The sequence below is a fragment of the Thermobia domestica genome, chromosome 8, assembly GCF_964235325.1.
Source record: "Thermobia domestica chromosome 8, izTheDome1.hap1.1, whole genome shotgun sequence".
NCBI classification, from domain to species: domain Eukaryota; kingdom Metazoa; phylum Arthropoda; class Insecta; order Zygentoma; family Lepismatidae; genus Thermobia; species Thermobia domestica.
The window spans coordinates 226,169,257-226,192,324 of record NC_137461.1 but is presented as its reverse complement, the minus strand read 5'-3'; the positions used below and the strand labels follow the sequence as shown (position 1 = coordinate 226,192,324).

The window sequence follows — 23,068 nt, the reverse complement described above, 5'->3', positions numbered from 1 at the left end:
CCTTCCATATCTAAATGAGCATACCCTTCTCACCAAACAGGATTCCGGCCGCTATATAGTATTAATGACCAATTACTTCGCCTTACCATTATTATTACAAATCATTATAACAAAGCACTACCGTCTTGTTTCATACTCTTGGATCTGGAGGAAGCGTTTCACCGCACTTTGCATTACGGCTTATTAAATAAACTTTTAAATTAAGAATTCCTCTCACTTATTTCCAAGTTATATATCTCTTTATACTCAACCGTATTGCCTATGTGAACATCAACGGCTCCCTATCGCATCCTATATTTCCATTCACTGGTGTACCACAGGGTTCAAGCTTATCACCTCTTCTTTACATCAAATATGGCTCGGATTTGCCATCTCTAGCACCTAAGAAATATCTATTCCAATATCATTCACGCAAACACATAGGTGGTTGCATGGGGAGGCCGAAGGGTCGTTCGCCCCTACCCCAGCGGCACCATTAAGAGTGTACTTTAGTATTAATTGGTGGCAATTTCAGACCATATAAGTAATTTTTCACCGCTAGCATCCCCAACCGCCCAACTCGAGTAAATCAGCCCTCTCCAGGAGTCCGTCTTGGATCTTCCCCTATGCAAATATCATATACAACTCATTCAGGAGTACATTTTGTTGGCTTTTTTTAATTTTTATTTTAACCCTCTAGTGGGCAAGCATTGATATCATTACCATTAAAATATTAGTTTTCTTTTATGGTTGGACCATATTTTCCTGATCATAATTTCGTAATGTTTAAAGTATTTTCTTACTTTAGTTACAAAATGCAGGGTGTTTGTTTCAAAGCAACATTGATATAAAATAGGTCTTGTGTGTAGCTAAGGAGCAGCATTGCCCTATTGTGGTAAAATATCATAAGAATACTCTCAGTAATTACCAAGAGGTCTGTTGAAATATTTTTCAACAGAGCAAGAAACCACAAATAAAAAAATAAAAAAGAACTTTCCCCAACGAAGGAGATAAAGCTTCTACAATACTAAATTTGACTGTCCCCTGTTGACGAAGATGAGAAGTATCTAAAGAAGCGACCTGCAAATCATGTATATGAATATTGTATGAAAGTAATAATGCCAATTAAATGATCACTGAAGTTATAATTGCCGATGAAGCAATAGAATGCGATATTACTTGAGAGCAACACTGCGCACTAAAGGGTTAAAGAGTTGTCATTTCTCGTGGCTACTTATGCAATTTTGTCCACAGATGTACATGCAGTTTCCAGTCATTACACAAATACATTTATATACCTACTAGCCTTGCTAGTTGGGGCTTCGCCACCAGACCCCCGTTACCGCTCGGCGTACGGTCTCGCACTAGAAAAGCCTCTAATCATACTGAATTTAAAAAGAAATGTTTGGGAAATTCGCCCTCAGACCCTCTGATATCTCATTTCATCGACCTACGGCCTGGCAGCTCATAAACCTACAACAATACTGAATCTCAGTTCAAATATGAAGGTGTGTGTCTTAGTTCATTCCGGTATCCCGAGATATATCGAATTATAGTACGAGTACGTGGGGGATTTTCCCCTAGCCAACAGTTGCTCGGCCTAAGGCCTCGCACATCATACGCCTGCAAACATAACGAATTTCTGTTCAAATAACAAGTTTCATTTCTCTAACATTGGAGAATTCCGAATATGAAAATCTGTTCTTCCGTTCTAGGGCATGCATAAAAAATGCTTAAATACGTATCTAATGAAAAGTCCAAATACCAAATTCCATGTCCCTAACCTTCAGAGGTTCCCAAATATCTACATGTTATTACAATAATTACAATTCCCAGCCTTTCCATTTCCACCTCTTTTCTTCCCCTTTTTACTAAAACATCAAAAAATGCTGAAACACGTGTCAAATTATTTACAATGAGAAACTCAAATGCCAAATTTCAAGACTCTAATGCCTTTTTCTTCCCTTCTGGACCATATATCAAAAACGCTGAAATAGTATTTAGTTATTTTAAGTGTGCAGTCCAAATGCCAAATTCCATGTTTCTAACTCTTTAAGTTTCTACAATAAGTTTCTAAATATCGGCATATTATTATACTAACTGCAATAATTGCAATTACTACCCCTTTATTACTTTCTACTTCTTTCTTGATCCTTCTTATTTAAATATAAAAATCACTTAAACAAATAAATTATTTTCAATGAGAAACCCAAATATTAAATTTGAAGTATTTAACGTCGAGGATGTCGGGGATAGCTCAATTTTATTGAAATATTTTCCAACCTATTTCCGCCTTCCCCGTCGAATTTCACAAAATCCTTTCTTAGTGATACCCTACGTCAGAAATTATACAGGGTCTTTATAAAAGAACTCCGGGGTTTTAAAAATGCATATCTTATTAACGATAAAAGAGAGCAAAATTTAGTTAATTTCTCTGAAACGACTAGCTCAAAAAGTTTTAGTCATACTAATTGGAAATGTTTTTATCAACAGGTGGCAGCGCTGAGGAGCGTTGACCTTGAGACGACGTAGCGGCTGCGGTAGTCAGTGAATCATTGCCGTGCCGTGTGGAATGTTGCGCTTCGCGTTATAGTGACGCCACAACAAAAGGCTCAATGTGTTATTTGGCTCATAGAAACTAAGTCTGTTGTTACCGTACAAAGAAACTTTCGACGTAGCTATGGCGTTGACCCGCCTACGAACAAAACCATTCGTCAATGGTTAACTGCATTCAGGGAAACAGGAAGTGTTTTAAAGCAAAAGTCGCCGGGTAGGCCATGTGTGCCTGGCCCAGACATGCTGGCCAGGACATGGCAAGAGATAGAGTAGCGTTACGATGTGTTCCGTGCCACTCACGGGGCTCATATTGAACTTTATTAAGTTTTTAAAACAAACTTGAAACTGTAAGCTTTCCAATCATGTATAACACATGTATGTACGGTTTTTTTTTTTTTACTTATTTTGCCTCAAAACCCCGGCGGGGCTCATATTGAACTTTATTAAATAGTTGAAAACAAAACTTGAAAATGTAAGCTTTCCAATCATGTATAACACTTGTATGTACATTTTTTTTACTTAATTAAAATATTTTGCCTCAAAACCATGGAGTTCCTTTATAGACACAATGTATGTACTATCCAAACGTCAAGTTTCTAGCTTAATCGGTTTGGCCTGTATGGTGATCAGTCACTCACTCAGTCAGTCACTCAGGACTTTTTCTTTTTTATATAGAGAGATTTAAGAGTTTATGGGAAAGCCATGGATTTTGTTCTAATACCGTCAGTATCATAGAGATGTAATTGCTTTGCTGTAAACTTTAAGCAGTCAACCGACGACTGATCTGCGCCTATATGTATTATTTAAAATACCGCTTATGATATTTATTTTGCTAATAATAAAAAATAGTAATAATCGAAAATTCAAATGCATTCATTATTTTAGCGTAATGCTCCAGGAGTTCAGATCATTGGATAAACATAAGAGTCAACTGTATAAGAGACATCAATTTCCAATGTAGGTAAAAGAAAATATGCAGCATTACTATGCAGTGTTTTCAAATTTTTAATTCAATCTGAATATATTATCATGAGTCCCACAAACAATCGAGTTTTAATTTTAACATGATTAATATGCCTATAACAAAAGGCGGATCTATACAACTACTGACTTGAAATGACAGTGGGATGCTCGTAGTAAGTTTATATATTAAAGTCTTTGATATATTAAAGACTAAATGATGGGGTATGCGCAACAGTGGTCTAACCCCGAAAAATGTGAAAATGAGATTTTGATATCATCTCTTGTCATTTAAATTGAATTGTCTTCCCACTATCTGAGTTAGGGGCTGTCCACATATTACGTAACCCTATTTTTAACCAATTTTTACCCTCTACCACCTAGTGATGGGCAGTGGGAATATTCCCGGTGGGAAGGAAAATAAAAAATGGGAATATTCCCGGGTTTTTCCCTGGCATATAATATCCCGGGAAGAAATTGATTACCATTTCTTTACTTTATCTTCCAAATTATAAGAACCATGTGTCTAATTATTTTATTTTCATTTAATATTATTCACTTCAAGGTTTTAAATAATTTGGAGATTAAAAAAATAAAATTCTTTGACAGTACTTTAAATAACTATTAATATGATATTTAAAGTTACATTTGCATTTGCACTAAATAGTAGCAGAGTACTAATTTAAAATGATGCAAAGAATCTGTTTGTAAAGCAATGTAGAAATTATGTAGAAATAGATATGAAATACTACCAATACACCCCAAAGTGGGCCCAAACCATCGTTAGTAATAGAAGTCGCTCTGTCTCCTGGCTCTGATTCAAATTTCTAAAAAGGTGCTTAGACTTCTCTTACATGAGAATTATCGCATGAAATTTCGAGAAATAGGTAGGAAGAAAGGACGTGTGTTACAATGTTACGTGCTAAATTATAAAACTAGGTAAGTATCTTGAAAATATTATCAACATAAATATGTATGCGCAAATGTGTCTTCTAACAAGACATGGTGAGACATGTCTTCTGACAGTTATCCAATCTAATTTTTTATAACATATAAAAATTTAATATGTTTATATCAATATTAGAGTTAAGTTTAGAAAATTCACTTACAAATAAATTTAAACTGTTTAGCGGTGTATGTGGACTTTCTATACCATTTTCCCACATATTTACTTGCATAGAACATATTGTAAGTAAATATACATTTATGCATATTCTCTAAATATAATAAAATATTAATAAAATAACACGATACCGTTCAGAATATACATTTTGAAGAATCCTCTGGACATAACAGTAATAATATACAGCGATAAGAAACGAATTTACCTTTGAATTAATAATATAGTAATAGAATTCAATTTTGTTTGTGCTTGTACATAAATCCCCGGAATAATTCTCATTTTTGGGAATTTTCCCGAAAAATATCTGCCCTGGAATTTACCCACCACTACTCCCACCCCCTAGTCACTTTGTAACGCAATGCCGAACCCCTTTGTTACGTAACACTTTTTGATTTTGATTTTTTCCACCAATTTTGCTTACTTTGGTAATTATTACATTAAAAACTATTTTTAATGGTAGAACTTATTATTACAAAATGCTTGTATTCTGAATACATTTCTAATGTTTTCTCACCGAAAAATCAAAGTATTAAAAGATAGTAGTATCGAAATAATATTTTAACTGCATAAGATTGTTTAATGAACCAATCTTAATTCTTCGAAATTGCATACTGTCATTTTCCTAAGAAAACTGACTCATCTTTTAGCTTCAACTAGAAATACAAATCATTGAAAAAAGCAGCGTTTCTTTTTATTTTAAAATAATAACCCTGTAACGTGCGTTACTTAACGAAGACGCAAACCTCCTCCTCCCTCCTTGTCACGCTTCATAACTCAAGTCCTAACCCCCTCCCTTCCTTTGCCGCGTTACGTAATATGTGGACGACCCCATGGACGATCCCTTAGACAAATTTCACCTAGCAAATGTAGGTGAGAAGCTAACTTCTTCCTTGAAACGAAATTTCTCTTGTGCAAGCGCAACAATTGCCCAACCTCAAACGGGCAATGAGGTTCCAGTATCCGCGGCACGTGCCCTAACCACACAAATTGCAGAAGCTAATGTTGTTACGGTACTTCGACTGTTGAAACAGCGAAATAGCTTAACAGGAACACGAAGTTTATAAAAGAAGTAGAACTACAAATACTTAGTGTCAGGGCACAGTTATTTATCATGTGATAAGAGACCTCGGATTAAAAGGAGAGAAAAAGCGGGCACAATGTTTATACTCCTGCTGAGTTAGTAGAACTGATAAGAGATGTTAAAACAGGTAAGAAAAAAATTGAAATGCAGCAGGTGCATTTTGTAAAAGCAAAACATTTAATTGCAGAGGTTACCAATCGCAAACGCACTGAAGATAAAAACCGGTTACTTTCAGTTACATTACAATTAATTTTGTTTATCATGAACATTCATGAAAATGTAACGTAAAGTATTGTTATTCAGACAGAACAAAACCAATATGTATATCGTGCTAAAGAACAGAAAAGCAAAGAAAAACAAAATATTACACTTAAGCAAATTTTAGAAAACCAAGGCGATTAAAACCACAGGGGAGGATGATTTTATTTATATTCCAGACTAGAGAATAGGGAGATTGGGGAGGTAATTGCCCTCTCCAAGTTCGGGGCATACATACATTATTCTAACTAATAGTATAGATATATAACTAGAAATTAAAAAGTGAAAATTTCTACTTTATCCTTAGAAGGACCTATTTGACCATGGTGAAACTGGTGATTTTATTCATACTCCATATTTGTACCTCTATGTAATATGTAAAATTACAAAAAACGATAGTACAAGTTTAGTGGAGGCAGATGTTGTGGCACCTGTAAATAATTTTCTTCATTCCTTATTTAGTCAAGTTGATGTTTTATTCAGCGATAAATTAATTAGTTCATCATCTCGTTCATATCCGTACCGTGCTTAGATCGAAACACTATTAAATTATGCCACTCGAACCCGTTTAACTGAGGGATTACGGTATAAAGATAAAAGCAAGCCAATTTAATGTATTAGGCAACGCAAATATTGGATTTACAAATCATGTCCAATATGTTATAAATAGTGCATCATTCGATATGTATGGCCGTATCCATGCTGATATTGCCGGCGTGTGATGTATGTTTCCTAATAAAGTAAACTTACGTGTAAAATTACATCGTACAAAAAATACGTTTTCTTTAATGTGTGCTGAAAATACAGCATATAAAGTCAAACTTTGAAGATGTAACACCTCACATGCGGCGTCTAGATGTTGCTGCCGACTTAGCTAGGCAAATGGATGTTGGCTGGAACACATTCCGGCCAAAATACATCTTACCTGTGTTCAAACTCCTACATATACCATTCCAGCAGAAGTAAGTTCATTCAATCTCGATGATAGTACCAAAAGGTGTCAAAGGTTTTGTATCAAACGCTGCATTTAACGACCAACCACATGTGAACCCTTTTGAATTTCAACATTTTGACGTTATCAAGTTGCAGTTACAACTTGGTTCAAAATCATTTCCACCGACTCCCCTCACTCCTGATTTTGCAAATGGATTATATGTTCAAAGATATTCTACTATGTTTTCCGGTACCGGTATATATTATCAACATCATTTACATACTATTTCCCATGATGAATTCCGACATGGATACACATTGTACCCGTGTCGATCTGCAACAGGAACATTAGATGATTCTACGTGGAATGTCATACGTGAATCTCCTGTCAATTTAAAATTATCATTTTCTCAAACTCAAAAAAGTTCCATCACATGTATCGTGTATGCCCAATTGGATTCTCTCATTCAAATCGATAAAGACAGTAATATATATACTGATTATACAATGTAAAAGTTCATCATTTTAGTGCCATGAGTGTTATTGTTCACTTCTCCGCACACAACGATAATGATAATAATATTATTAAGGGACTTGCAATTGTAAATCCTGATATGTCCTTTGTACAAAGCTGGATTTTTAAACCTCCATGTACATTACATGAATTATGTGTGCCGCTCAATCCAAATAGTACAACGTATGTTCCATCAAAAATAAAAAATAGGAAGAAAGTAAGGACGAAATCGACTAACAGTCACCAAAAAGAAAACAGATAAACATGTATAGTCATCAAATACTAGAAGTGTTACTAAAGTACTGTATTAGTGGTACAAATGTGATTGGAATTTACCCCAATTGATCGTTTATCTATACTTGTTCAACACCCAGTAGGGTTGATTATTAATTTAAACAAGTCTGATTTACCTGGTAGCCATTGGGTAGCAATCTATATTGATGAAAATAAAAATGGATGCTATTTTGAATCTCTGGCACAGGGTGTACCTAAACTAATTCAGTAGTTCCTACAAGGGAATTCTAAACTCTATTTTATAAATACTGTACAAGTTCAAGGTAATCATTCTATCATGTGTGGATATTTTGTGTTATATTTTCTGTGACGTGGTGTATCATTCGAAAATTGTATTACACAGTTTAATCATAAAAAAATTAAAAGATAATGATAAACTTGTCAAAAAAAAAAAAACGTACAAAACAAAATGCGACATTTAAAGTAGATGTTTGTAGATTTTTAGAAAATATTTTTTAAATAAATAAATACAATTTTTAAAAAAGAAATATGTTTTATTTCTTCATAAGATATCTCTTTCTTACAATAATTTTAATGTTACAGCGAAAAGATTAGACTTGCTATGTCATTAGTAAAGAGTGTTGATCGTTCAGTTTTCCACCAATAATTCAATTGCTGTGCATTCCAATATGCACATGTCGATTTTTGTTCTACTTGCTTATGAAATTAACAAATTTCATTACAAATGGTAACTTGTAATTCTGCTAATGGTGAAAAACCTTTTGTTTTCAGATTCACAACGTTTGCTAGTGTAAAGATTTGCTTTATCCGAATGGATTTTTCCTCACCTTTACAAAGGAAAGTTGCATCTGATGCACATAAATTATACATAATATTCCGAATATGTGATACGAGATAGCCAGTCTTACTAGACCACGACAAACCATGCAAGTGGTTTGTAAGCCAATTAATTTGTTTTTGTTAACCTATTGGTAATTCGTTAAATTCACATGGTATTTTTTCTGAACAATAGAAATTTAATGTATCATTACACGTAGTAAGACAAAATTCAGGTATCACACATTCTTTCGGGAAAATCTTAAATCCCTGAATGTCTACAATATACATTTCATGGCAAACTGAAATTTCATACGAACGCTCCATGACAACTGGGATCAGTTGTTCAATAAATTCAGCATTTTTTGAACATTCACCAGGTTTTAATATAAAGTTTGTGATTAAAATTTCACGATGATGTTCATGAAAGATTTCAAAGAATTCTACTAACGTCTTATCATTCAACAAGTGTTTTTCAAGAAAAGTTTCAGGATTATGCTGCAAACCAGTTATTCCATTTGAGTGTAAGTATACAGCTATGGTTTCTAACGCACAACTTTTACTAATGTTTCGTCCACAATTCTCACTATCACAATACATGATTAATAATAATAATAATGAAAGGGAATCAAACTATTAAAATAAAAAAAAAAATACACAATTCACGACTTGTTCAAGTATTTTACATAATCTTTCTCCAGCAAAATTTTCACTAACGTCGATCAAGTCCCACACAAGATCTCGAAAGCGATCATTAAAGTTCCATTGACTGCCGTCTCCAAAACCACAAGCGAAGCAAATATATATATCGTCTGGTTTCCATTATGCCAGCTTTTAAACAATCCAATGATGTTCGTTCTACTGTACATTCACATGGTAGATACAAAAATTCTTCCAACTCCCAATTTTGCACCGGGAAATTACTCACTGTTGGTGAAGGTGTACGGGGATATTCTTCTATTTCATGATCCTGACACAACACATCAAATGACAGGGTAAATTCCGTTTCCAGTGGCGGCGGTTGCGGGCTCACCAATGGTTGGGATGAAAACTGTCCCCGGTAAAGATGTCAATAAATCCAAATTAGGGGGGTAACTTCTGTTTCCAGTGGCGGAGATGCGCGGTCAGCCCCTGCAATGTACAACACTCAGTCCCCAGCAAAGGTGACGTCTGTGTGAGATCACTTTCATCTCTTGTACTAAGATCCCAAGGTCTCGCTAAATCCACGTTTTAAAAACAGTATATAACTCCTTTTCACTAATAGCTCTTACGCTAAAAACACTGGATATTTAATATTCCCCATGCCGTAAGCATCGTTGGACCACCAACGGGCAACTAGAGAAATCTCGCCAAAAATTGGCGGCCCCGCAGCGACGATCCGCGGTAGCCCTCCGTCGTTTTGAAAATTATACCACCTGCAGCCCACCAGTGGCAGAGACACGACGAAACGCCAATGAACCACAAAATTATTTCCTCAAAATATGTTAAATTGCCTATGTGTGATTTGTTTAATTTTGAAAAACACTAAAAATAGTATCAAAGAAGTATCCGGGAGGGGGCTCGAACCACTAATCTTATGATTACTAGCCGGGTGTTCTTCCGACTTCCGACTTGTAAAGCGACAAATCGTTGAGATGTTTTTTAATTTGCTTAATCAGAGTGCTCCTTTAACCGTGTATTTTCGACAGTAAGTCCTTGGGATAAAAATAAAATGCGTTCGCCATGCAAGTTTATAACAAAATAACGCGTGTCTATTTACTTTATTTCATAGTTCTCCCATACTCACTTTCTAATAATCGACAACAGTTGCTATTTGAATTCATACAATTATCGCCTTATCTCAAGATTTTTCACTTCATGATGTTGAGACAGAGGTTATTCTTGACCCCCGGAGCTCACTTTACGAACAATTCGTCAGGAAAAAATAATATATAATAATAGCAGCATACACATGATTGGCAATAGTTTGTGTTGGTCCCTTCGCGATTCTCCGCGACGAATCGAAGGAGCGCGGACCATAAAGAAGTCCTCGCTCTTAAGCGATGGAAATTCAACACCCCGACTCGAAATATCTGTTTCGACTCGACGAAACCCTACCGCCAGTGGGACACCAGCGGCAATCGTTCGACGCGTCGCTATATCGACGATCGACATTTACCCGCAAGTAGGCCACTAGGTGTTGGCAACGTTTACGGCATGGGGATGCTTAGTCCATCAAGTGATGTCCCATTCTACATCAACCGGATCTCCACAAAATACATTAATTTCTTATACCTGTTTGATCTGCATATTTCATTTCTTAAACAATCTAAAAGCGAAAATCATTCATTATGTGTCAAATTCTCTTTCCCTATAAACGTCAGTACGCTTAGTAATTAATAACTGCATAAGTTAACGTGCTTTTTTCTTATATGTGTGTAATTTAAATGTCACTCTTATTTAAATGAACAAAATTATGTTTCATTAATATGCGGGAGAAGATGCACACTTAATTCAAACTGTCATACTTGAAAGGACCACCCATGAAAACAATATTCATCATTGAATCATCAACAAGGGGTATCTGTCACTTCTCCCTAAATTGTAAAGAAAGTAAAGAATATACAGTATAATTAGGCTACGCCATTAAATATTCTTTACTTGTTTGGAACAATCTACTGAGTACTTCCAGTCGGTACTGACCAGACTTCTAGAATATGTGCGAAAGAAGCGCCTTAACTTCACAGAAGCGGTTGGAAAAATTCACCAGAGAACCTGCGGACTCGAGTGGCCGTTAATCACTTTCTTGGCCTAAAAAAGCTGTTCGACATATCCCTTACAGTCAAGACTTGAGCCCTTGTGATTTTGTTTTTCTCCCCCAATTTAAAAATATTACAGAACCGTTCTTTCGGTAGTAATAGTCTAACCAGGTGGTCAAAGCAGAATAGGAGGCCTTGAAGATCAAGTAAAAGGGCAACTTTCAGCAGGGACGGGTCGAGGACCGAATTTGGGATGGGGCGTTGGGTTGTCATATTGCTACTTTTAAAGGCTCTAAACTTTGGGATGGGTTTTATTTATATATATAAAATAAGAAAGTTCCCTCTGCTAGTTCGCCGCGATCGCTGCCCCCCCCTTGTATTCGCCCTTGCCTTTCAGCATGTCTTCCTGGAGCGGCAGCGATGTTTGGATGGATGTATACAACTGCAGGGAGCATTTTGAAAAGGACCACAATGAGATTTAAACTGAGATATGTTTTTGTTTTATTTTTCAACATTAATTCGTGCGTCTTTCTTGAACAGTCCTTATATCTAACTACCCATCTATAAAAACAATCGATTTTACATGTTAACACAACCACTGTAGCGCACAAAGGGTTAAATGTTACTTATTATTTCAGGCAACACATCAAATGAAACAAAACAAAGTAAAATTAAATCCAAAAGAAGAGATACAATTCACTCATTTATAGGCATACAAGTTGACACAAAATACATGATTTTACTATCTGGTAGCAGAACAGTAAGAGGGATCTTTTCTTTTGTTTATCGTGTCGTTTGACATTGAATGGATGACAGGCAAGATTGTATTCCCAAGAGAAGACTGTAATCCCGCGTAATGAAATTTTCCCAACGGTCTCGCTTTTTCTGCAAGCATTATCGGGGCTTGATTCGCGCCAGGAAAGCTCGGTTCAGAAGATCTAGTGTGTTTGTATGTGCGTGGGTAGGTGAGAGAGAAAGAACGAGACTGAGTAAGAGAGAGATAAAGATACTCTGTATTTACGTGATTACTTACCACTGGCACTAACATTCGAAGTCTAATTTGCCCATCTTTCTCACGATGCAGCCTAGTTAAGAACACCTAACAAATATTCGAAATTCTGGGGGTGGGAAATTGGCCCCCTTCCTCATCCCACCAAAGCCCTAGTATAGTGTCTTTCATACGAAACTATAGGTCACGCCCTTGAACGTGGCTTTTCTTTCATTCATTCGGGGTTTGTATTTGCGAAGATATAGAGGAAGACAGAGGGTTATGGAATATCATTTTTTAAATTGCAATCAATTTTTCAGTATTCATGCAAACGGAATAATTCGTATATGACAACACACGTAATACCCTGTATAATGGTGTTTATATTAGCAAGAAGCTCTAAGTACATACGCAGAAAAATGGAATTTTAAAAATTTCGAAGAAAAAAGTAGAGGAGTTATGGAATAGGAAGAAGTTTACTGCAATCACTACAATAGGTTTACTTGCAAAAATCACAAATGTATATGTCTATTTCACAACTTGAACAAGCTTCATGAGCCGACATGTGGCACATAACACATAATACATACATACATACTTACAGTCCGGCTCAAACCTCTTGACGTCTGACGAAAGCCAATAGCGTTCAAATGCGACATTATCGGGTTTCCGTTCCTTTTATGCACGATCTTAACCTGAAATATTAATGAAAAATTAACATATTGAGAAACAATTTCGGTTCTACCAATTTAAAACCCGACAGTGATATATATTAAAAGAACGTAGCTTTAAAGATTTTTTTTTTATTCTACCTAGGTAATCCAGAAACAAAGTTATTAGACAACATCGCACAACTTGCATTGGGTTTTGTGAAAAAGACAAGCTTTGTACGTCATGAGGTTTGAGACAGGCTATATGTTAACTTTTATATATACTTATTCTTCACCCCCCTGAACCCTTATGCTGATATGGGGTGAATTTGTCGGTAAACAGCAACACAAGAGGGTCACTATTCATCTCAGTGATCCAGAAAACTATGGATTCAACACTAATATTGATCATTTTGAATATTTTATTTTCCACAATCTGATTCATGCTGATGCGGGGTGAGTTTGTAGGAAAACGGCATTGGAAGGGTCTCCATCCATTTCAGCGACTTTGAAAACTATGGATTCGACACTAATATCGGTAATTTTCGACTATTTTATATATCATCTCCACTGTGACCCCCCTAGCAATGATACAAAAATTTTACCTTCATAGTATTTCTTTCGTGGTTATATATAATATGTGCACCAAGGTTGGTTGAATTTGCTTCAGACGTTCCAGGGTTATGCTGGAACATACATACATACCTACAGTCATATACAAGGCGTCCTTAAAGTTTGACCCCTGATCATTTGTTCGGAAACGGTTGGGTAAAGAGAAAAATCAGAGAACATATATCCCATTATTTCTAGGGGCACATGATTTGAGTGAAAAAGTGTTGACTCAGGGTACCCTGGGGGTCCCAGATGGGTGCAACTCAAAATTCTCAAATAGCAAGCGGGCCGTTGGAAAGGTGTTGTTAAAAGTAAGAAGATATTACCAGTCCCGAGTTCCAATACGAATCCTGTGCAATATGACGGTCAAAATATCAACACAGTGTGCATTGAAGATTCTGTGGCGACTCCTAGCAATCTGAAAGAGTGAATCAGATGTCAAGAGCCAACAACACGTGTCGCATCATTTCAAAAGTACAACATATCGAGGAAAAATGTTTTGCTACAGAGTCCCCTTGGGGTCCCAGATGGGGTCTAACTCAAAATTTTCAATTGGGTTCCCGGGTTCGATCCCAGCCCCGGCCAAGTGAACTTTGTGGTGGACAAACACAGTGTGTGTGGGTTTCCTCGGGGTTCTCCCGCTTTCTCCCACGTTCTTCATTCCACCATTTCATTCATTTCTCATCATCACCGTCTCCTTTAGCCGAACCGGCAAAATCGTAGGACGTAAAACTCAAACCTTTCATTTCATTTCATTTCAAAATTTTCAATTATTCAGATTATGATATGGTGTTCATTAGAAAACACTCTCTGAACCATAGAGATTCACCTCAGAATGGAGATTTGAGATATATATGGTGTTTATTGGAAAACACGCTCTGAACCATAGAGATTCATCTCAGAATGGAGAAATGTTTCGTACGTCGTCTACTCACAATTTTACTTGCATAAAGACCTGACTCAGTGCTACCAATTGCTGTCAGTCCCGAAAAAAGTTACGTGTAAGTTTGGTTACATTGCCCAGGAGTTTTAACTAAAAAACTAACTAACTAACTCTATGGCCTATGGAACCCGGAGGTTCAATGCCGCGTTCACAAAAGCTCTCCACTGACTTCTATCCTTAGCCAACTGGATCCACTTTCTACTTTGGATTCCCATCTCTGAGAGATCCATCTTAATATTGTCTTCCCATCTGCGCCTTGGTCTTCCTAACGGTCGTTTTCCGATTGGTCTTCCAGTCAAGATTTTGAAAGCGTTTCTACTTTCTTCCATTCTAGCTACACGACCTGCCCACCTAAGCCTTCTAGACTTGACGATCCTGACAATGTTGGGTAAACCGTATAAATTATGTAATTCCTCGTTATGAAGTTTTCGCCACTCCCCATTCCCGTTCCTCTTGGGTCCGAATATTCGTCTCAAGATCTTGTTCTCAAATACTTTCAGTCTATGTTCTTCCCTCAGAGTAAGCGACCATGTTTCACAACCATACAGCACAACAGGCATGATTATCGTTTTATATATTTTAAGCTTGAAATTCTTCGACAGATTTGGCGACGACAAAAGATTTTGAACCGAATAGTAACACGAATTCCCTGCTTTTAGTCGACATTTAATTTCTTCTTGAATATGATTTTCGTCTGTTAATATTGATCTTAAATATTTAAAAGTATCCACTTTATCAAAAGTATTATTTAATATTTTAACGCATCTATAATTTGCTGTTTTACGGTCCCGATGCACTTCCATGTATTTAGTTTTCTCTGCATTTACTTCTAAACCCATGTCCCTGCAAGCATTTAATAAGATATCTGCATTTCTTTCTATTGTTCTCCTATCATCCCCTATTAAATTTACATCATCAGCATATGCCATAACCTGGTGAATACCGTTCAACTGTAGGCCCTGGTTGCTATCTTTGATTTTCCTTATAGCGTATTCCAGCACAAAGCTAAATAATAATGGCGACAACGCATCTCCTTGTTTCAGGCCATTTTCGACGTGAAATCTCCTGGACAGAAATTTTCCCACCCGGACTTTACTTTGGGATTCATTTAAACATACCTTAATTAATCTAATTAGTTTTTTCGGTATTCCAAGTTCTGTAGGAACGTTGGGTAATGTATCTCTCCTAACCGAGTCGTACGCCTTTCTAAAATCAATAAATTATTAATGTACAGGGGTATTGTATTCCCACTTTTTTTCGATTATTTGGCGAATGGTAAATATTTGGTCGATAGTTGATCGAGTTCGTCTTAATCCCCACTGATAATCTCCAACAATTTCATCTGCGTACGGGGTCAATCTTGCTAATAAAATTTTTGAAAGGATTTTATAGGATGTTGACAGAAGAGAAATGCCTCAATAATTATTTCAGTTAGTTTTTTCGCCTTTTTTGTGAATTGGAACAATGATTGATTCTTTCCACTCTTGTGGCAATTCTTCCTTTTTTCAGATAAGGAGAATGAGTTTGTGTATCTTGTTTCAAAATTTTTCGCCTTCAGCTAAAATTAACTCAGACGGAATTTCATCTACACCCGGAGATTTGTGTTTCTTTAATTTCTTTATAGCGGTTTCTACTTCTATTCGGTTGGTTTCTTGAATATACGGTTCTGCGGTGTGTATCGCCAAGGAGTTTTACAAACTGCAAATCACCTGTTTGTAAAACTCTTGCAAGTTACAAACTGCAAATTGTTTTTACTATTAGTTTTACTTCATTTAAAATAATTTTTCTATTTTTCCTGTTATGATGACGTCATGTGATTTAATACCATCCCAGAAGTAGGAATACAATCAATTCAAATTCATTTAGATTTAATTTACCAAATTTTTTGCAGACTAATAAATTTTCTCTATTTTGAAAGAATTATTTATATAATATCGTAACTAATTTTTATTTATAACAGCTAAATCAACCTGTCGAACTAAATGAAATATGAAATTATTTATTTAACCATATTCCATATTTTGAAGTGGGCGTTCCCTTGTTTAAACAGTTGTAGACCCTTTAGCACCAGAATTAGTAAATATTGCGTTTAGGATTACCGACTAATTCAACAGATTTTAAATGGATCAGACACTTAAGTTTTAACGGTATGTGGAAAAATTGAAATTTTTCAATTTCAGCTTTGACTTTGATATAAATAAATATATAACCGTGTTGAAGAAGTGTTTCCTTGTTTCAGGCATAAGGTATTGCCTAATATTTGACAATTTACACAGTATGATGAGAGAAACTAAGTGACTGAGTGTTCTATGCATGATCCATCTTTAGCGGTAAGATTAGAACAATAGAAGCATTGATATTAAGAAGTTACTTGATTAGATTTTAATGGTTGATAATTATCGGTGGTGTTGACAGTATACTTTTCTTCAAATATGGAAAATACATTTACAGTATGTTTTCCTGATATTTACGTAGTGAACACAATGCTCGTGTAAGGAAATTTACAGCCTCCCGCTTTCAAACCTAATACCGATTACCTGCATATTTCGTAATAGTACATCCTATTAATTCTGTAGTACGAATTTTACAGTATGTTTTCGATTAGTAAAACTAACCTAATAAGCGATGAGAAACAGAGAGATCTTGGCTATTTCAAAATTTTCTGTAAAATATATCTTAAGAGCATGAGTATTTACTAGTTGATTTTTGCATGTCGTTTTATTTCAAATTCGTATCGTATTCCAAATTATCTGAAATGTGAATGATTCAGCAAATACATACAGTCAATCATTTCTTACGATTTCGAGTCGCAGTTCTCTTTTGCTTAATGTTTTTCCTGATCAAATCTAAATAGCAGAATAATTCTTCGATAATAATATTTCTTTCTATTTCTGATTACCGGTAAAAATATGAACTTTGCAAGATATGTGGCCTACGATTATTTTATTGATATAATTGTGTTTATAAAAAACAATAAGAATAATTGAAGAATTTCTTCGTGAAATAAAAATGTAATTAATTTTTAATGTATTAAAAATGAATAATTTATTAAAGAAAAGAATTATGACAACCTAACATAAGACAATTTTCCTAAAGGTATGTATGAAACATGTTGTTAATAATTTAATGGCCACTGCAAAGTAAATCTGTACCTATAATTAGTATAAATTTTACTTCTTGCTCACATGATTATCTGTACAATTGAATAATACGTAAATTCTATGAATTTTGAATATTGTATCAAAAGACATAACTGTTCTGTGTTTCGACTACATTATTTTGCAATAATTTTAAATCCCTGGAAAATTGTGCATGCTTAAAAATCTCATTTATTTTTCCCTTTTTAAAATCTATAAACATAATTTCTGTAACTTCTGTTATGAAGTAGCAAAAGCAGAGTTTACTGATTTTAATGAATTTCGACTGTCATAATAAAATGGTATTTAAAAAAAAAGAATTATATCATTTCTTAAACAGCATTGATTCAGTTATATATAACAATTTGACTTTCTTAAACAGCTATAGAGTACCCACTAAGATGTGAGAGTGCTTAGATAGGTAATTGAACATTGTAATCAATTTTGTCTTATTTTTTTATTTAGTCAGATTGCACAATTATTTTCCTTTTGCGGTAGTTTTTTCCCGTTGCCGCTGGCGACCTATTTCTTGTAATCAATTATTAGTATTACTTTTCGATAGTAGAAAGCATCTACTACAATAAGTGGGTCCCCTTTAGCCAGGATCGTCTCATATCTTATGATGCTGTGCTCTATTGTTGTTATTATTAGATACAGAAAGAAGTCAGTCAAGATCAAATGCAGGTAAATATTGCGAAGTAACAGGTCTTAGGTTGGGTTCTTGGAAGCGGGATAGGCTGTGTTTGCATGAAATAAAGCTTAACAAAGCTAGTGTTAGTAAAGTGAAGAACTTGAATTTACCAAACTGAAGTTTCTTCTACGACATTTAATGTTTTAGATATTTTCTTAGTGTGTGTATTGAATAACACAATGCGACGTACTAGGAAAGCTAAAGTTAACGAAGAAATAGCATTAAAGTGCTGTTCCGATAATAAAAAGGATGATTCGGTGCTTGAGTGCAAAAGTTGTTCAAGTGCTTATCACAGTGCTTGTATTGTTATTAGTGATGAAGAGTTTGACAAGTACAGGGCTGGAAATTTAATTTGGTTTTGTGAGTTTTGTAGAGAAAAAGCGGCACCTGTTAGCGACAATACTGAGAATGAATCTTATGCGGATTCAGAAAATCTGCTAGATTTAGTGGCGACAGTGAACGGAAATCCTACTTCAATTAATGCAACTGTTAATACAGGAAGTATTGTAACTTCTGAAGGAGGTAGTGATAAAGTACGCCAAAACACTGGTAATTTCACTATTGATGGTGATGCTTTTCAGGTGTTGATGAATAAACTGGCGGAAATAGGAATAGCGCAAACTGAATTAGAAAAAGGAATGAAAGAACAGGTAGACAAACTGGAACAAAATGTAAACAATAAAATCGAACAAAGTCAAGCTAGGTTAGAGAATCAAATGTTACAGGGACAAAGTGAATGTAAAATGGGTATGGAAAAGTTACAAAAGGATTTCAACAATTTTAAAGGGGAAGTACATAAGAAAATAGACAAAGTACATTCTGATCTGATTGAGCGGGTTCAAATTGTACAAAAGAATACCACGGAAGCCTTATCTCAGTTTGATGTACAATTTGATAGTGTGAATGTCGAATTAATTTCTCATAGTTCGGTAATAGATAAATTAAAGAACAGTGTAAAAGAGACTAGCGATACAATGACGGTATTAGATACTAGGGTAAATCAGATAACAGACATTGTGAAAGATGTACTTAATGCCGATAAGAAATGGAAAGAACCGGTATCGAATCTAATTCGGGATGTTACTAAGCATAAGACCGACATAAGTAGGATAGAACGAGCGATTCAATCCGGAGAGGTGAAATCCGCTAGTTTGGAAGAGCTTATGTCCAAGCTAGAGGATAGACTGGAAGAGGTAGATGTTAATAAGGCAAAAGACTCAGATAATTTGAATACACGCGAGATGAATCATGCTGGATCGGTAAAACGCAAACGAACAAATTTTGATATGTATAGCCAAGATCCATTTGTTTTCATGGGGGGAGATAATTACTCAGAGAATGAGGATAAGATTAAAGAAATTCCAGAAGTAATGCAGTTAAAACTTCGACACTTAAACAGACAGTTTTCCCTACCTTCAATACTTGTTTTAATCAGTTATCTGATAAATTTTACCCGCAATTTCCACGTTTCGTAGATGAAAGGAACGTAAATAAGAATGATAGTTTCAGAATGCCAATGGAAGATTATTATAGTAATAATAATCCTTATTTCCAAAATCCGTATCATGCCATGATTCCCAATAGTTGTAGAACAGACAGAGTCAGTGGAATTTCAGAGACAGTTCCTAGACATAAAGCTAGTGATTTAAGAGCTTTTCCACATTTTTCAGGAAATTCTACTAAGGAATCCGCTAGAAATTATTTAAGAGATCTAGAGCAAAGCCTGGATTATTTTCAAATTACAGAAAAACGAGATTTAATGTTCGTATTAAATCAAACTTTAACTGGAGCAGCTAAGATCTGGTTTCTTTCGGCGGAAAACCGAATAAATAATTTTTATGATTTTGCCCAGTGTTTCACACAAAATTTCTGCTCAGATTATAAGGAGCGTTGGGAGTTGAAACAGCTAAAGAACGAGAAATATGATAAATCTAGGCATGGGTCGTTGATCAATTACGTGTAGAATTTAATAGGTAGATATCAGAATGCAGTCAGCAATCCCACAGAGAGAGAAATAGTGGACATTGTCTTAGATGCAATTCCTGACGAGAGATTTGGATTCTTAAAGATAGTAACACCTAAATCAGTAGATGACTTAATTTGCCATCTGACTAAGTTGCAACCGCAGAAAGAAAATAGTTCTAGTTTCAATGAAACGATTAAGCCTAGAAATAAGTTTAATGTGCGTCAGGTAAAATCAACGTCCACTGAGGAAAGAAAACCTGATTGTATGAATAGTAGATGTCAGACAGAAACTAGATTTGTAAATGCATCTGTTAACAATAGCACAAACAATAGATTTACTGGCAAGAGTAGTAGTGACAGATTCGTACGTGATAGAAATAAACATTTTAATGGGAATTTAGCCAATAATTATAGAATCTTAAGTGACAGAAATAGTACTGAGAATTTCAATAATTGTAATAGAAACACAGAAAATGGACAGGATAGAGATAGTAGATATAAATAGAATAATTCTTTTAACAGAAATGGCTCATTTGCACATCCTTTTCCACCATTTCCTTGGTTACCAATGGGAGTAAACTGTTGGAAATTTCCTCAATCTAGATTTAGGGGTAATAATCCTAATTATTTCAGTGACTTCAGGAGAAATAGAGGGAATAATCAGGAAACAACTCAGAATGAAAATCCGGAAATACCGCAAAATATGGAAAATGCCTCCGGCAGTCAGTGAGCTCTGATGGGGATCCTGTCTGCCTAAATATGATTTCCCCATCGAACATAATTTCTGATAGGGAACTACATGAGGCTAATATGGTGGATGAGAATGAGACTTTAATTAAAACTAAGATGTCGGACAATAGTATGGCTCTGAATATTCATTTTGTAATTGATGATGAAGAAAAAGAAACGAATGTGATAGAAACCTACCCTACACCAATCATACATTGCAATATAGCAGATATTAAATTAAAAGCCATCATTGATAGCGGAAGTGATTTAAATAATCTCAATTACAATATTTGGAAGAAAATTAACGAAAAATTTCCATATGCTAAGTTAAAACCAATGACTTCTTTATCACTTAAAGGTTTTGCAGGACAAGAAGAGGTACAAGTAAAGGGATTTTTAGTTTTGAACATTGAAATTAAGGGAAGCATTTTTGAGATACCAGTTTATATCGTAAAAAGTTTGAAAGTAGATTTTTTGCTCGGATATCCATTTTTATACGTCATCATGCAATATTCAATTGTAAAAATAAAACATTAGATATTACAGAATTTCAACAAAAGCATTATCATTAATCTAGACGAAGATCATACCTTGTATATAAAGTTGGTCACTACTGAAATAAAATATGATGAATTGCAAGACGATGAGAGTATAACTTCAGAAAAAGAAATCAGGGAGAGTATTGGAAGTAGAGAGGATTTGACGCCAACTATTAAAGCTAAACTATTAGAACTGCTTTTACGTTATAGGCATTTATTTTCATGTGATCCCAGATTGATAAAGACAGACCCTTACGAAATTAAATTAACTGATGCGGAACCAGTTGTAGGCAAAATATACCCAATTCCTCAGGCATTACAACCAGCTTTTGAAAAGGAGCTAGAAAAATGGTTGAAATTGGGAATCGCTGTTGAAAAGAGCAGTCCGTACAGAAACCCCTTTCATTGCGTGAAAAAATCTAATGGTTCTCTAAGGCCAGTGATTGACTTAAGATTACTAAATGTTAAGGTAATAAGTCCAAAGATACAAGTAGAACTAGTGCAAGAGTTACTTATGAGATTAGCAGGATCGAAATACTATAACAGTATCGATATAACCCAAGCCTATTATGGAATAGCTTTAACTCCTTCTTATGAGTGTGCAAGCTTTGTATACTTAAATAGACAGTATTGTCTTTGTCGTTTGCCTATGGGACTAAAATCTAGTGCTGCAGTATATCAAGAGGTTATGAACAAATATTTTGGGCCAAGATTTAAATCATATGTTATTAATTTCTTAGACGATCAACTTATATTCAGTAAATCCATAGAAGAACATTTTCTACATTTGGAAACCGTATTGCAAATTTTTGACTCCGCAAATTTTGCTTTAAGCTTTAAAAAATGCGATTTCATTAAGACAGAGATAAAGTTTTTGGGCCATATTGTGACTGCAGAAAAGATACAAGTTAATCCAAAACTTAATGAACCGATTAGATATTTTCCATTGCCAAAAACAAAGAAACAAATTAGGCAGTTCTTAGGTTTGATCTCTTGGAGAAGGAGACATATAAAGGGGTTTGCTGAGCTTACTGCGCCTCTGTTTGATCTCCTAAAGAAACAGCAGAGAATAGGATTTACACCTGAACTATTAGAAAGATTTGAACAATTACGAATATTAGTCAGTGAAGCGCCCTCGTTAGCTCAACCGAATTTTGATTTACCATTCCATTTATATGCAGATGCCTGTGCTCAGAGTTTATCCTCCTATTTGGCACAATTTCCACAAGGTAAAGAGGAGAATGAACCAGAAGTAATAGCCTATGCAAGCAAGAGAATAAAAGCGCATGAATATTCCTTAAATATATACCAACTGGAAACGCTTGCAATATTATATGCATGTGAACAATTTTCTCAGTTTATTTTAGGCAGAAAAGTTATAGTTCATACGGACAATATGGCAGTAACTCATTCGCTAAAGGTACAAAACTTAGATCCACGAACTACAAAAATGTTGTTAAGATTACAACGTTTTCATATAGAATATCACCATATTTCGACACAAGACAATAAAATAGCTGACATTTTGAGCAGAAATCCTTCAGAACCGCCACTAGATACAGAAGAACATTTAATTAATTTTATAACAGTGATTACAATAT

At 35.1% G+C, this 23,068-nt stretch overlaps 1 protein-coding gene across 1 annotated transcript in view; it reads right to left on the bottom strand.

The window, feature by feature from the left end:
• Nucleotides 1–23,068, bottom strand: part of LOC145692482 (uncharacterized) — a 617,057-nt gene that overhangs the window by 85,458 nt on the left and 508,531 nt on the right. Inside the window, exon 3 of the mRNA XM_081767789.1 lies at nucleotides 12,804–12,896. Within this exon, the coding sequence (XP_081623915.1) occupies nucleotides 12,804–12,896 (93 nt within the window). The remainder of the gene's footprint in view (nucleotides 1–12,803; nucleotides 12,897–23,068) is intronic.